This window comes from Choloepus didactylus, chromosome 17 (assembly GCF_015220235.1).
Source record: "Choloepus didactylus isolate mChoDid1 chromosome 17, mChoDid1.pri, whole genome shotgun sequence".
Lineage (NCBI taxonomy): Eukaryota > Metazoa > Chordata > Mammalia > Pilosa > Megalonychidae > Choloepus > Choloepus didactylus.
Window position 1 is genome coordinate 60,508,006 of NC_051323.1, and position 14,836 is coordinate 60,522,841.

General features: G+C 34.5%; 1 protein-coding gene across 4 annotated transcripts in view; it reads left to right on the plus strand.

The window, feature by feature from the left end:
• MEMO1 (mediator of cell motility 1) overlaps positions 1–14,836 on the plus strand; it is a 158,648-nt gene that overhangs the window by 127,346 nt on the left and 16,466 nt on the right. For all 4 annotated transcript variants that reach the window (XM_037807533.1, XM_037807532.1, XM_037807534.1 and 1 more), the window contains one exon: positions 1,580–1,656. In XM_037807533.1, coding sequence (XP_037663461.1) covers positions 1,580–1,656 — 77 coding nt within the window. The remainder of the gene's footprint in view (positions 1–1,579; positions 1,657–14,836) is intronic.

A 14,836-nucleotide genomic window follows, 5' to 3' on the forward strand; every position in this document is an offset into this window, starting at 1 on the left:
CATAGTCATTAAAGAAAGCTATACTTAACTCTAAATATTGAAAAATGTCTTGTGAATTTAATATAGGGGCATTGAGTGATGAATTGTTACCATCATCTTTAACAATTTTTTTAGTGCAAGGAGATTAGTGAAACTCATAGCTATGCCACCATGTGGTAGTCTTCAATGTTTACAAAAAACATTTAAGTTGTATTCAGAAAGCAGAGACAGTCTCAGAATTTGATAGCTTGATTCCAGGGTACCATCAACTGTAAGATGCAATATTGATTTAATAATGGCTGTTGGGGGAGGGGTGTAAGAATTATCACATTTAGTAATTATATATACAATTGTATGTGAAAAGTTGCAATGTGAAAGTCAAGGAAATCAGTATATTTTAGAAAGGTGAACATCAAAGATGATCAATATCAACAAATGAAGTGTTAAGTTCTGTGATGCGTGATTTTTTCTCAAAAAAGAACATCAAAAAAATTGTATAATTTAGCACTGCCCATTATTTATGAATAATATTTTTAGTAAGATTAACAGACAACTTAAAAATGTTACTTATCCTGCCAAAGTAATCCATCGCCTTAGATGTGAGGATAATAATTTGGATATTAGAACATTGCTCTAAACATGAAGCACAAGACACATACTATATGTACATGGTTGGTGTATTGTAAAACCTTTAAAAATGTATTTTGCTGACTTTAAAAATAAGAAAATATAAAAATAATGAGTTCTAGAAAAAAAAGCATTGCTGAAAGATAGATTTAGGTGTGTCTGCAATAAATCTTAGTTGAGTAAAAGTCCATAATTAGTAATGAATATGTTTAACTTTTTTCATACGACCATAGTAGGAAACAGGATTTATTTTCCGAGCCTTTTGTTTTCTTGGCCTTTTAAAGCTTCTTCTGTGTCCTCTCTGTTCTGTGAAGAACTACTAAGCATTGAATGTTCTGTGCTTTTTCCTTAGAGAGATTTTATGTCAGGGTAGGACTATTTATTATATATATATCCATTTTGTGCATCCTATCCACCCCACATAAGGCACTTGTATTAATGTTTTCCAAGTGGAAAGTTTTGCAAAAATGAGATAAATTTTTTAGTCAAGGTCATAAAGATGTATACAAGCCATGTGTATCACTGACCTATACATTTTTTTTCTTTAATAGAGATCAGATCTTTGCATTTATACAGCAAAAGCTAAACTTTGAATGATTTTGATTTCAAGTTTTCTTGAATCATAATCTTTGAGTTTACTTTCCATTATAGACTGATAAAATATGTTTAACAATCCTTCTAATTTTTTAAGCAGTTTGGTTTCCTTAATCTTTTGTGTTGCTGGTGATTTTTAAGGTTCTGCAATTTGAAATAGTTTTTAACATCATAAAGCACTGTGGTGATATATCATTTCTTTATTACCTTCCCGATATGCCTTTTTATTTTTATGTACGAGGGCTCCTGGGAATGATTCTCTCAGAGGCTTAAGCTATGCTTTGCCTTTCATGAGAACTGAAATTATTTGGTAAGCACTTGGTTTTTCTTAGCTTCTAATTTTTCCCTATTTTATTTTGTACATGATATTTGTTTCAAGGTCAAAGGTTCCGTTACAGTTACTATGATGAATCCCAGGGGGAGATTTATAGATCCATTGAACATCTAGATAAAATGGTAAGTCTCTCAGGTGTGGGGTTTTAATTGCCTAAGACTCTTTCTTTAAATTTAGATTAGTGATTCAAGACTCGGTATGTTGAAATATATAATGGACTGATAATTCTTTCCCTATCTTTAATTAAATGTACAAAATGCAGTTTGCAATCATATGACTATTGATTATAAGAATAATTCCTGTTCTGCTAGTAGACATTTCCTTCCTCTTAATTTTGATTACTGAGAATATTTAAGAATAATTAGGTGTGGGTTTTAAATACTTTTGGGGGGAAAATCTTAATTTTAGGGACAATAGGATACTGCCATTATAGACTGTTCAGCAAAACTAACCTTGGAATACCTTGAAACTCTAATTCCTGTTTGTTGGATGGTTACTTAAAACATGTGCTTTGACTTTGTCTGAACTGTGCTGTTGTTGCTTACAACTTATTAAATAACTTAGTATACATTTAGGTTTGATAGCAGGCCCAACTACTGTTCTGAAGTAATGCTGAAGGCTTTATGAATTAGGCCCTAATAAAAACCTATATTCTTGGGGGGGGGGGGAATATATATATATATATATATATAGACTTGAAGTCTGTATAACTTAAAATCTTAAAATATTTGATTTAAAGTCTTTACTTTTTAGTTACCACTTTTTTCCTCCTAGAAATAGTGATATCATGGCCTTAGGATGACATAATGCAGGGATTCAGATATACATGATAATTCACTAACTTAAATCTTATCTGCTTTGCTTAAGGGATTGATACAAATACCTAATTTTATTTTAATTTTTAAAATTTCAGCATGTTTATTTTGAAATTACTTTTGACTTTTTTTGTCACATTTCTTTATAATCTCTCAGAATGAACTTAAATTTAATGAGATTAACAATTTTGAGCACAGTAAATTTTCACCATTGATGTATTTCTTAAATCCCCTGTAAGCCAGATTGTTATATATTTAACTGTAATTTTGTTTTGATTTTCATTTCTGATTAATCTTAAACTTGTTAAGAGATGAGGTTTAGTTTTCTATTGCCTGCAGACTTTAATTGTCTCTTTAAGAAGAGCTATAAAAAAGCTCAAGAAAACCACATTTACTTTGGTAAATGCAAATAATTTGTTTTAGTCTTTCCTCTTGTCCTTTGTTCTTCTAATTTTATTTTTTGGCTGTTTCGATTTTTCTTAAATGGAACTTCAATTTGTTTTAAATATAGAGTTTTCAAATATAACTGTGTTCTTGCTTAACCAAGGAGTACAGTACGGGTTGATCCTACTGACAACTGCCTTGAAGTAGTATGGTAGTCACTCTATTTGTTTTAAGCTTTAAAAGGTCATACCAATCATCTTGGTATCTACTCATCTACAGAATATTCACCATAGCAGATCTATCACTGGTTTGCTCTGTGACCTTCAGCAAATCACTTCAATATTTCAGTCCTCATGTTCTCATCTGTAAGATCAGAGAATTGGACTAGATGATCTATAAGTTGTTTTTAAATTCTGTCAGCCTGTAAGTCTGTGATCTGTTCCAGTCAAGTTTACCAATGTGTGAAGCTTTATCCATATGTTTTTGTACAAGATTATTTAATCTAATATAGGTAAATAAAAAAAATACCAAAATTCTAGTAAGTAATTTGGATCTGAACCTATAGGTAGAATATATCATATAGTATATTCTGTTAAACAAGCCAAATGGAATGAATTCAAATTTAGCTGCTTTTGAGATTTTATCATATTTAAATTTATCTTAATTATTACTTTAAATCCAATTATGCCTAGTACTTTTTTCTTTAGAGTTTTGTTTGGATTGTAAGTTATTGACCCTTCTTTTGGCTTATTGTCATTTCAGAAGTTTAATTGTTTTTTTTTTTTTAATATATTTTCCTACAATTCTATAGCGTTATATTCACATACTATACATTTATCCACAGTGTACAATCAGTTGTTCGTGGTATCATCATAAAGTTGTACATTTATCACCACAATCAGCACTTGAACATATTGATTACTACAAGAAAAACTGTTTTTTTTTTAGCAATAATAAAAAAATGATAAAAAGAAAAATAACATCTTATAATACAATATATTAGTAAAGACAGCAAATAACACCACTACCAAGAGGAGAGGAAGAAGTAAAACTTTCACTATTTGCAGATGACATGATTCTATATGTGGGAAATCCAGAAAAATCTACAGCAAAGCTATTAGAACTAGTCAATGAACACAGCAAAGTAGCAGCCTACAAGATCAACACGCAAAAATCTGTAGTGTTCCTATACACAAGCAATGTGCAACAAGAGGAGGAAATCAAGAAAAAAATCCCATTTACAATAGCAACCAAAATAATCAAGTATTTAGGAATAAACTTAACCAAGGACACAAAAGACCTTTACATAGAAAACTATAAGAAACTGCTAAAAGAAATTGAACAAGACCTGAAAATATGGAAGAACATACCGTGTTCATGGATTGAAAGACTAAATATAGTTAAGATGGCAATTTTACCTAAACTGATTTGCAGATTCAATGCAATACCAATTCAAATCCCAACAACTTACTTTACAGAAATAGAAAAACCAGTAACTAAATTTATTTGGAAGGGTAAGGTGCCCCGAATAGCCAAAAATATCTTGAGAAAGAGGAACAAAGTGGGAGGTCTCACACTATCTGACTTTGAAGCATATTACAAAGCTACAGTGCTCAAAAAAGCACGGTACTGGCATAAGGACAGATATACTGACCAATGGAGTTTAATTGTTTTTGACTTCTAGTTCTACTGTTGTTTTTCTGAGGTGTGGTTCTCAGTTGCCTCAGAAAACTTAACTGTTTTTGTCATTTATTTTTTTCATACTGCAGATGTTTAATAGGCATCTATTATGTTTCTGGTACTGTGTAAAATATTGAAAATACCAAGAAAAAAACATGGCCCTATAGTTGAACAGACTTCCAAACAAGCTGCTGTATAGAGATGTAAGAGATATTTAGGAGGTAGAATGAATAGGACTTTAGTAATTAATTGAAGGAGTGAAGGAATCTATTACTGTGTTCCATGCTTACATAGGTATTGCTCTTCACCAATAAAGGCGATGTAAGAGAGGTAGGTTTAAGAAGAAAAATGTGTTCAAATTTAGACATGGCATTTGTGGTTAAGTTTATTACAGTACTGTAGCAATATTGTAGCCACTGGACATATTTTAATTTACTACCCTGTCTTTTGGCTTTATTATATTGTCATCCCAGAAGTTTAATAACTTTGACTTCTAGTTCTACTCTTATTTTTCTAAGCACTTGAAATATGGTTAGTCTGAATTGAGAGATTCTATAAGTATAAAATATACACTGGATTTTGAATACTTAGTAAAAATAATTTTTTATCTTGATTACACAATGAAATGATAATATCTTGGATTCGTTCAAATAAAACATTAAAATTAATTTCATGTCTTTTTCCTTTTTTTAATGTGGCTACTAGAAAATTTAAATTACATATTGTTTACATTGTATGTTTATTGGATAGTGCTGGTTTAGAATATGAAGTTAGGTCTGGATGGAGGTAAACACTTTGAAGTCTTTGGTGTATGAGTGGGAGATGGAAAAAATGATTATTAATGTCATTGTCCAGAGAGAGAGAGAGTATAAAGAGTAAAGAGAAAGAGGAAAAGAGGCGTTAAGTCAGAACCTTGGGACATAGCACCATTAAGCCAATGAGCATGTGAAGAACCAGCAAGAGAACTCTGCTTAGAGGGAAACTGAGTTTGCTTGCTAACAGAGAGGAGAGAGCTTTAACAAAGAAGGAGGGAGAGCAGAAGAGTAATTTAAGATTAGAGGGTAAATTGGAGTGAGGAAATGAAGACCTAGTGCCAAAAATTATTTTCTGCAAGTTTGATATTAAAAATAAGGATCATTGGTATTTAATGTTAGCTGGTTTAGGGACTGAGGAGACAGAGGAAAGCATAGTCAAGGAAGACTTTTTGAAAAATGGAAACTGAGATCATCTTCAAAATTCTCGGTAACATTAGTCCCTAAATTTTAGGTCTCAAAATTTTATCAGCTGTATGATTGACAGTTTTGCTCTAGTTTGCTTTCTCAATTTTCCTGTTTTTATATTTAGGGAAGAATCTGTATAAGGAGGCAAGGCTTGTGTATTTGTGAAATATTAATAGGGTTATGTGTATAGAATTTTCCTTCTCATTAACATTATTTCTGTATGGTTAATCAACCTAAAGTCACAGAGTAAATCAAGTCTCCCTGGAGAGTGAATTTTGGCATGTTTGCACTAAATTTTATGAAAAAATAATGCTATTCCACCAAAAACAGTAAGAATTGTTCCAGTGGGGACCACTCTCTCAAACTCCACACATATCCAGCTACTTGCTTGGTATCTCCACTTGGGTGTCTAATAAAACAGCTCAAACTAAACACATCCAAAACTGAATTCCTGATTTTCTCCCCACGAAAACCTGTTCTACTCAAGACTTTCTCATTTCAGTTGATTGCAACTCTTTTCTTCCAGTTTCCTAACTGCCCTTGTGTTCTTCACTCTCAAACAGCTTAAAGTAGGAACCAGAGTAATCCTTTTAAAACCTAAATTGAATCATGTCACTCTTCTTCCCCACTCAGAGTGCAGGCCCCTCTATTGTGGACACACCGGTCTCCTTACTGTTACTTGAAAATGTCATGTATATGCCTGGCTTGGGACTTTTGTTCTTTTTTTGCACGTGTCTGCCTCACTTCCTTCAAGTCTTTTCTCACCTCTCACCTTCCCAGTGGGACCTACTGACCATTCTATTTAATTTTGCATCCTACACACCCCATTCTCCAGTATTCTCAGTCCCCTTACCCTGCTTCACTTTTTTTTTTTTGGAAACAAGTTAAATAGTTTACTTATTTATTGCATTTTTGTCCATCAGTATATTTACTGATGTATGCAGACTGCCTAGAGAAGTGACTGGAACCTAGATACTTATCGAATGAATTAATTAATGAATATAATCTTCTTATACACATAATTCATTTAAAAACATGAGTACCAAAACTGTAATAAGAAGGAAAATGAAAAAGTAATTTATAATAAGTTAATAGATATTTAAGAATGTAAATGCCCAGGCACAACTGTATTAGAAGACATAATGAAATCATTAGATTCTTATGCATAGTATCATTTAATGCAAAAGCTATAAATACAGACTTATACAGGTATGTTATATTTGTGACTCAAATTACTAAGTGGCATTGCTGGGTGACTTGATTTTCCAAAATGATGGGAAAGTTATAAACAAAACAAAGTCTTTCTGCAATTTTCATGATAGTTCCTTCCTGAAAATCACCTGTATATTAAAATCATGCAAACATTATTTGTGTTTTTATGTTAAATTGAGTTAGGTTGCAGATAATTATAAGTAGGTTTTTCAGTTACATGGACATATGGAAAGTCCTGTGGGACAGAGAACAATTCCTTGTTTGTGGGATTGCAAGACACAAATCCTTTATTTCGCAACCAGCGTCTCTCAACACTATCCTCTGACTCCCAATAGTATCTCCTGGTTATTGGAACAACCAAAAAAATGTGGTCATGATCTTCCATTATGCCTTTATGATGAACAGTTGTTCTATGACCTTAAGCTGCTTTATTTTCCTTCTCAGTATTTATTACCATGTAACTTATCTATTTGTTGACTGTTGGGTGACTACATGCTCTGTTAGATTGTAAACTTCATGAGGGAAGGTATTTTGTCCATTTGTATCCCATTGCCTGTCAGTGGGCACTCAGTGTATATGTATATATTTGTTAAATGAATAAACGAATGGTTGAACAAATTGAGAGAGGGATGAGAGATAAAGCTAGAGAATTTTGAACAGGCTCTTCAAAGGATTTTATATAGGGAAGTGATAGATCAGATTGTATTTGTTAGCCTAGCCAGTGGTCCATCGATTTTATTGATTTTCTCAAAGAACCAACTTCTGGTTTTGTTGATTCTCTCTATTGTTTTCCTGTTCTCAATTGCATTTATTTCTGCTCTAATCTTTGTTATTTCTTCTCTTTTGCTTGCTTTGGGGTTAGTTTGCTGTTCTTTCTCTAATTCCTCCAGGTGAGCAGTTAACTCAATTTTTGCTCTCTCTTCTCTTTTAATATAGGCATTTAGGGCAATAAATTTCCCTCTCAGCACCGCCTTTGCTGCATCCCATAAGTTTTGATAAGTTGTATTTTCATTGTCATTTGCCTCAAGGTATTTACTAATTTCTCTTGTAATTTCTTCCTTTACCCACTGGTTTTCTAAGAGGGTGTTGTTTAGCCTCCATATGTTTGTGAATTTTATGACCTTCTGCCTTTTATTTATTTCCAACTTCATTCCATTGTGGTCTGAGAAAGTGTTTTGTATAATATAAATATTTTTAAATTTGTTGAGACTTGCTTTGTGACCCAACATGTGGTCTATCCTAGAGAATGTTCCATGAACACTTGAGAAAAAAGTGTATCCTGCTGTTGTTGGATGTAGTGTTCTATAAATGTCTGTCAAGTCTAGTTCATTTATCATACAGTTCAACATCTCTGTTTCTTTAGTGATCCTCTGTCTAGATGTTCTATCCATTGATGAGAGTGGTGTATTGAAGTCTCCAACTATTATTGTAGAGCTATCTATTTCTCCTTTCAGTGATCGCAGTGTTTGCCTCATGAATTTTGGGGCATTCTGGCTTGGTGCATAAATATTTATGACTGTTATGTTTTCTTGATGAATTGACCCTTTTATTAATATATAGTGTCCTTCTTTGTCTCTTTTAATTGTTTCGCTTTTGAAGTCTAACTTGTCTGATATTAATATAGCTACTCCCGCTTTTTTCTGGTTGTTGTTTGCATGAGACATCTTTTTCCAACCTTTCACTTTCAGTCTATTTTTGTCCTTGTGTCTAAAGTGAGTTTCTTGTAGACAGCATATAGATGGGTCCTGTTTTTTAATCCATTCTGCCAGTCTGTGTCTTTTTATTGGGGAGTTTAATCCATTTACGTTTAGTGTTATTACTGTAAAGGCAGTACTTTCTACTACCATTTTGTTTTTTGGAATTTATAGGTCATATCTTATTTTTTCCTCTCCTTTTACCTTTCCTGATAATCTTCATTTCTGTACTCTTCTCCAACTCTCTCTCTCCTGTTTTTTCCTATCAGCCTGTAGCACTCCTTTTTGTATTTCCTGTAGTGCCGGTCTCTTATTCACAAACTCTCTCAGTGTCTCTTTGTCTGAAAATGTTTTAATCTCTCCCTCATTTTTGAAGGAAAGTTTTGCTGGATATAGAATTCTTGGTTGGCAGTTTTTCTCTTTCAGTATCTTAAATATATCATGCTACTGTCTTCTTGCCTCCATGGTTTCTGCGGAGAAATCTGTACATAGTCTTATTGACCTTCCCTTGTATGTGATGGATTGCTTTTCTCTTGCTGCTTTCAGAATCCTCTCTTTGTCTTTGACATTGGACAATCTAACCAGTAAGTGTGTCTTGGAGTAGGTCTATTGGGATCTATTCTATTTGGGGTATGTTGTACTTCTTGAATCTCTAATTTTCTGTCTTTTGTAAGAGTTGGGAAATTTTCAGTGAATATATCTTCTATTACTCTTTCTGCCCCTTTTCCCCTCTCTTCTCCTTCTGGGATACCCATAACACGTATATTTGTGTGTTTCATGTTGTCACTCAGCTCCCTAAGACCCTGCTCATATTTTTCCACTTTTTTCACCATCTGTTCTTTTGTGTGTATGAATTCGAATGACCTGCCTTCCAGTTCACTGATCCTTTCTTCTGCCTGTTCAAATCTACTGTTGTGTCCCTCCATTGTGTTTTTCATCTCCTCCATTGTGGCCTTCATTCCCATGAGTTCTGCCATTTGTTTTTTTAAGTTTATGAATTCTTCTTAATGGTCATCCAGGGTCTTCTTTATATCCTTCAGCTCTTTTGCTGTATCTTCCTTCATTTCATCGAATTTATTTAGCATTAGTTGCCTCCACTCCTGTATCTCAGCTGAGCTATTAGTTTGTTCCTTTGGCTGGTCCATGTTTTCGTGTTTCCTGGTATGGCTTGTTATCTTAAGTTGTCTAGGCATCTGATTTTTCTTGATTAGTTTATTTTGGAGCTTGTTTTCTATCGTTTACCTAGTGGTTTTCTTGTTGGTTGGCTTTGTTCTCTGGCCTCTGCTATTCAGTTCAACTTATGCTAGACCTCTAACTTAGGTTCTATTTAGTTGATCAGAATTTTTCCCCTCTTGTTTTTTCTGTTTCTTGCTCTGCCTCTATGTAACCTTTTTGTGAGTGGGTCTCCTCAGATATGGTCGACCCTAGTCAGATTTTCCCAGTCTAGTGAGGCCCAGGTCTCATTGGGAGGGTATGGAGTTTTCTTGAGAATGAGACCCTCCTATGAGGCCTTTAGAATTGGTGCTTTTCCTCTCCTGTCCAGAAGGTGGTGCTTGCCAGCCCGCAGCTCCCCCACCAGTGTAAGGAGGTATGTAGACTTTAGTTCTCCTGGTGACTCTGATCCTGTTGGGGGCGTGGCTGACTGAAGCTGGAATCTGAATTCCAGCCCCTGGGGTCTGAATTCCCAGAAGGAGGACTGCCAGTTGAGCTGGACCTCCCTCCACTCTCCCAATCCTCAGAACTCCAGTTGTCTCTCAGGGGCACTATTCCCTTCTCCCCTCTCCTCTTTGGGGCCTCTCCAGGTAGATTCCTTGGTCAGCCTGAGTTGCCAATTAAAGACGGGGGTGGAGGCCTTCAGTAGTGAATACGGAACTCAAAGACACTGTGGGTACTCTGTCTCCCCCCAAGCCCAGCCTAGTCCCTCAACCTGGGCTTTCCGATAGAAAATAACTACATATATTACTTTTCGATTAAAAAAAAAAGTAGAAAAGAAAAACAAGAAAAAGAAAAAAGAAAAAAAAAAAGAGTCTCTTTTAAGAGTCTTTCCCTAGCCTGGAAGTTTTGTCAGTGTCAGAATAGAACATTTAAAGATATGCTTTGGGCTATTGTTTGATAATTACTCTCCAACAGCTTCAGTTCCACCCCTGCCGGGGGCTATTGAAATACAAAAAGATAAGGGATCAGTGAGAAGCCAGAAGGGACAAAATGTAGGCGGAAAAAAATGGCTTTTTTGGAGTCTGGGAATGGGTGCCTGCTTTTACGTGCCCCCACTTCTTAGAGCCCAGCCCTTCTTTAGCACCCCAGCTCCCAAAGTTAGTTAATTAATTTGTTAATTAATTCTTCAGTTGAGGCTGGGTTGAGCCTCCGTTCTTGCCCTCAGCAGATTGCTGTTTTTTGTCCCCCCCCCCCCCCCCTTTTCAGGGAGCCATCAGCAAGACAGTCTGTGAGGTCTGGGTGGGGAGGGGTGCCAGACCCCTGGTCCGGGGAACTTAGAATATTCGCTGCGATCTCAGCTTTTCCTCCAATTCCAAACTTGCGTCCGATGTGTGACTGGTTACTGGAGACCCCGAAAACAGTTTCATATAGTTCTTGGGTAATTGCCAGCTGCTCTAGGGGAGAGACGAAATTCTGCTCCTCACCACTCCGCCATCTTGCCCCACCCTCCGATCAGATTGTATTTGAGTAGAAGATCATATGGCTGTAGTGTAACAAATAGATAGGAAGGAGGCCAGAGGCGTTATGTTGGGACCAGTTCTGTAGTCCAGGTGAGAAATAATGGTAATTTAGACAGTGGGTGGTGAGGTGATGGTGGAGGAGAGGGATAGAAGTGGATGTATTCAGTATATTTAGGAGATGATTGATGATAGGACTTAGAGCTGGATTGGATTTGGGGGGGTGAAGGAAGAGTCAAGGTTGGCATTCTTTCCTTAGGTAGGAAACAGAAGAAGAGAGGGCACATTTTTGTTTTTTTTGTTTGTTTGTTTGTTTGTGAAGGGGAGATCATAAGGTCTGCTAAGAATATATGTTATGTTTGCTGTTGCCTTTGAGAATCCTCAGTGGAGTTACCATTCAAGTCAATCAAGTAGGCATTTGGATTTTCATTTTATCAATTGTTTTTGAGTGTCTCTGCCATCCTAGACGCTGGTGGAGAGAGAGTTCATGATAGTGCATGTATGGGAGGAGATACACATTAAGGAAATAGGTAAGTTAGTTTCAAGTAGTGATGCATGGTATGCAGAAAAAGATTTTGAGGTGGTAAATTATTTGAGGGTACTTTGGATTGAGTGGTCAGAGAAAAACTTGTAGAGGAACGTCTCAGCTGTGATCTGAATAAGAAGAGGCAAGCCAAGTGAAGATCAGAGAGAAGAGCATTTTAGACTGAAAGAACTTCTGGTATAAAGACTAAGATGGGAAATAGGCTGGTATCTTAGAAGAAAAGAAAAAAGGCTGGTGTTCCTGGAGTATTATAATAGGTAAGGGAAATTGTGGTACAAGTTGTGGTGAGAGAGAGAGGCAGGGATCAGAAAATGTAGGGCTTTACAATCCAGAGTAAGAAATTTAGATGTTAAATACAATGAGAAATGAAATGATATAATTGATAGGTTTTCAAAGGTCTGTGGTTATTGTGTAGAGAATGGGTTCTACGGTGGGGGCAGTAGTAGCAGCACAGGCATTTGGCAATAGTTCAGGGCAGAGATAATAGTGGCTTGGACTGGAGTGGTGATAATGAAGATGGAATGGAAGTATTTTTTTTTGAGATTTCTTTCAGAAATAGCATCACCAGGACTATGCTTGTGAGTTGGCCTTACTGGTTTGTAGTTAGAGAATTGGTCTGGCTTGGAAATGTAAGTTTGAGAGTTCTCAACATGAAGATGATAATTAAAACTAGAGCAGAGATGATATTGGGTACTGTAGCAATTCTCAATTTTGTATTTACAACTGAAATCACCTGTGGAGCTTTTCAAAAATAAGAGTTGCCCATACCCCACCCTTGGGGATTACCATTCAGAAGTATATAAAGAATCCCAACATCTTTTTTCCTAAAATAAGCTTTGTAGGTGAATTTGAACAGAGAACTACTGACCTGCTATGGCCTCTGATCTGTTGAAGTAGAACAAAAATTCCTGTCCATGTTCCCTCCCCATGTTTTCCATTCTGCTCTTTAAATAACTCATTTTTGTATTTTAATCAGGCAAGCCAGGCAACACTTATGTTTGCAAATATAAGACTTTGTAAGTCAGTGAACTGATGGTTTTTGCACTATGGAGATGTTTTCCCCAAAGTACTGTTTTACCTGGTGTTGTGCAGTTACTGAAGATGTCATTCTTTGGAACTCTGGAATTGTGGTCATGTTTAAAAACTTTATTTACTATTCTTTGTTATTCTGTTGTATAAACATCCAAATTTTACCATTCTTCTATCTCTGTATTGATTATTAGCTACTTAGAGGACTAGCTTTATTTGTTGTTCTTGGCTTATGTGTGATCAGCTAGATAGGTGGACCTTGGTTTCTTACCTTGAGGCAGAGCAAAGAGAGTAACAGTTACCCATTGGCATAGTTTTCAAAACTTCTAAAATTGTTGTCTAAACTATTAGCTTCTAAGTCTTTGAAACTAGAAGTTTTTAATTGAAACAATAAGGTATATACATCAAACGTTCCCATATTCTTTTGTCAGTAGAAACAGTGATCTTCAGTGTGACTTCCAAATCTGCATCTGATTTACCTTACTTTGAATTACCAAAACATAACTTAAAAAATTATTTAAATGGCCTTGAATACCACTTGAATAAATAGAGTATTTGCTTCATTTTAATGACTATTGAATAAATATTGAATGAATTAAATATTTGATATAACATTTGACTTGGAGTTGATTTTGTGGTCCATTTGTTAAAACATTTGTATATATAGAATTTTTTAATGGCTCATAAGTGTTCTATTATTTTATTATTATGCAGATCATTCAATTTATAACTCAGTTCTAGGAGTTAGAATAATTGGACCAAAATAATAAGAATGGCTGGCTCTACATGAGAACTCATGTATGTGTGTATGTATGCATACCTGTCTATGAATATGTACAAACACACTTAAAGAGACTATTAAATAATGTGTTATTTTAATTGTTTTGTATAATCAGATGGTGAATATCTTTTTGCATATTCCTTTTCTAAGAGGTCATTTAATGTTATAATTTTATTCACTTGAGAACCAATATCTTACTTTCTATATGCAGTCTTTCTAGAGCAAATATAGTTGGATGGTTTTCTGTATAAGTATTACAAAAATGTTAGCAATACTGAATTCTGATAATAAGTATACATTTTGAAATTTTGATAAATGCAAAGATTATTTTTAAGTATAAAAGTTTGGATTTAATCTGTTCAAACTTAGTATCTTAATTAATTTTTTGTCGTCAGAAAAATCTTACTAAATGTAGATGATAGAAAATAAATAAAATTGCTTCTAAGTTCCAAAAGCAAAAAGAAAATAGCTATTTTATTGCAAAATATTTATATCTTTAGCATTTGAATATTTTGGAAATTGTGTGGAAGAAGTACACATAAAGAAAAATATATGCGAAGGCAAACTGAAAAGTCGTCTTGGGATATTATCAACTAACTATGGACCACTTTTTCTATTATATTAGTACTCTGCAATTTCAGTAATTGCAGTGACCAAAGTAGAAAACATTTTAAGACATTAATTTTTTTGAACTTTAGATTACTTTCTTGAAGTATTAACCATAAATATAAATAAATATTTTATAAATCTTACGTAATATCATGTTTTTTTTTTTGTTTTTCCTGTACCCCTGTTTTGGGTATAGATCAGCATTTCATTAAGTATATTGGCAACTTATTTATGATTTTGCAGAAAGAATGTGAAAATGCCATTTTTGTCATCCATTATAGTGTTTGTAGCCATCCATTATAACTTCTTTTCCCTCCAAGTTTATATTTAATTTGAGTTTCATCTACTTTTCTTTTGTTCATATTTGTTCGTATTTGTTAACTCATACTTGTCTCTTGCACTGGGGCCAGTAGCTTCTTTAGTAATCTTTAGTAGGTTTTATATCATTATCTATAAGATAGCCCTTTATTAACGCATTGCTTCTTAGCACCACTGTCTTCAGGGTGATTTTTTTTTCCCCAGAAAAATTGCTTTTGCTGTAGGATTTTATCTTAACACCTCTGAGATAAACCAGAATATTTCCTTTTCCCACCCTGCCTCCCTAAATGTATACCCACCCCGCCAACATAAATATATATCCTTACTTTAGAAAGTGAGACCAA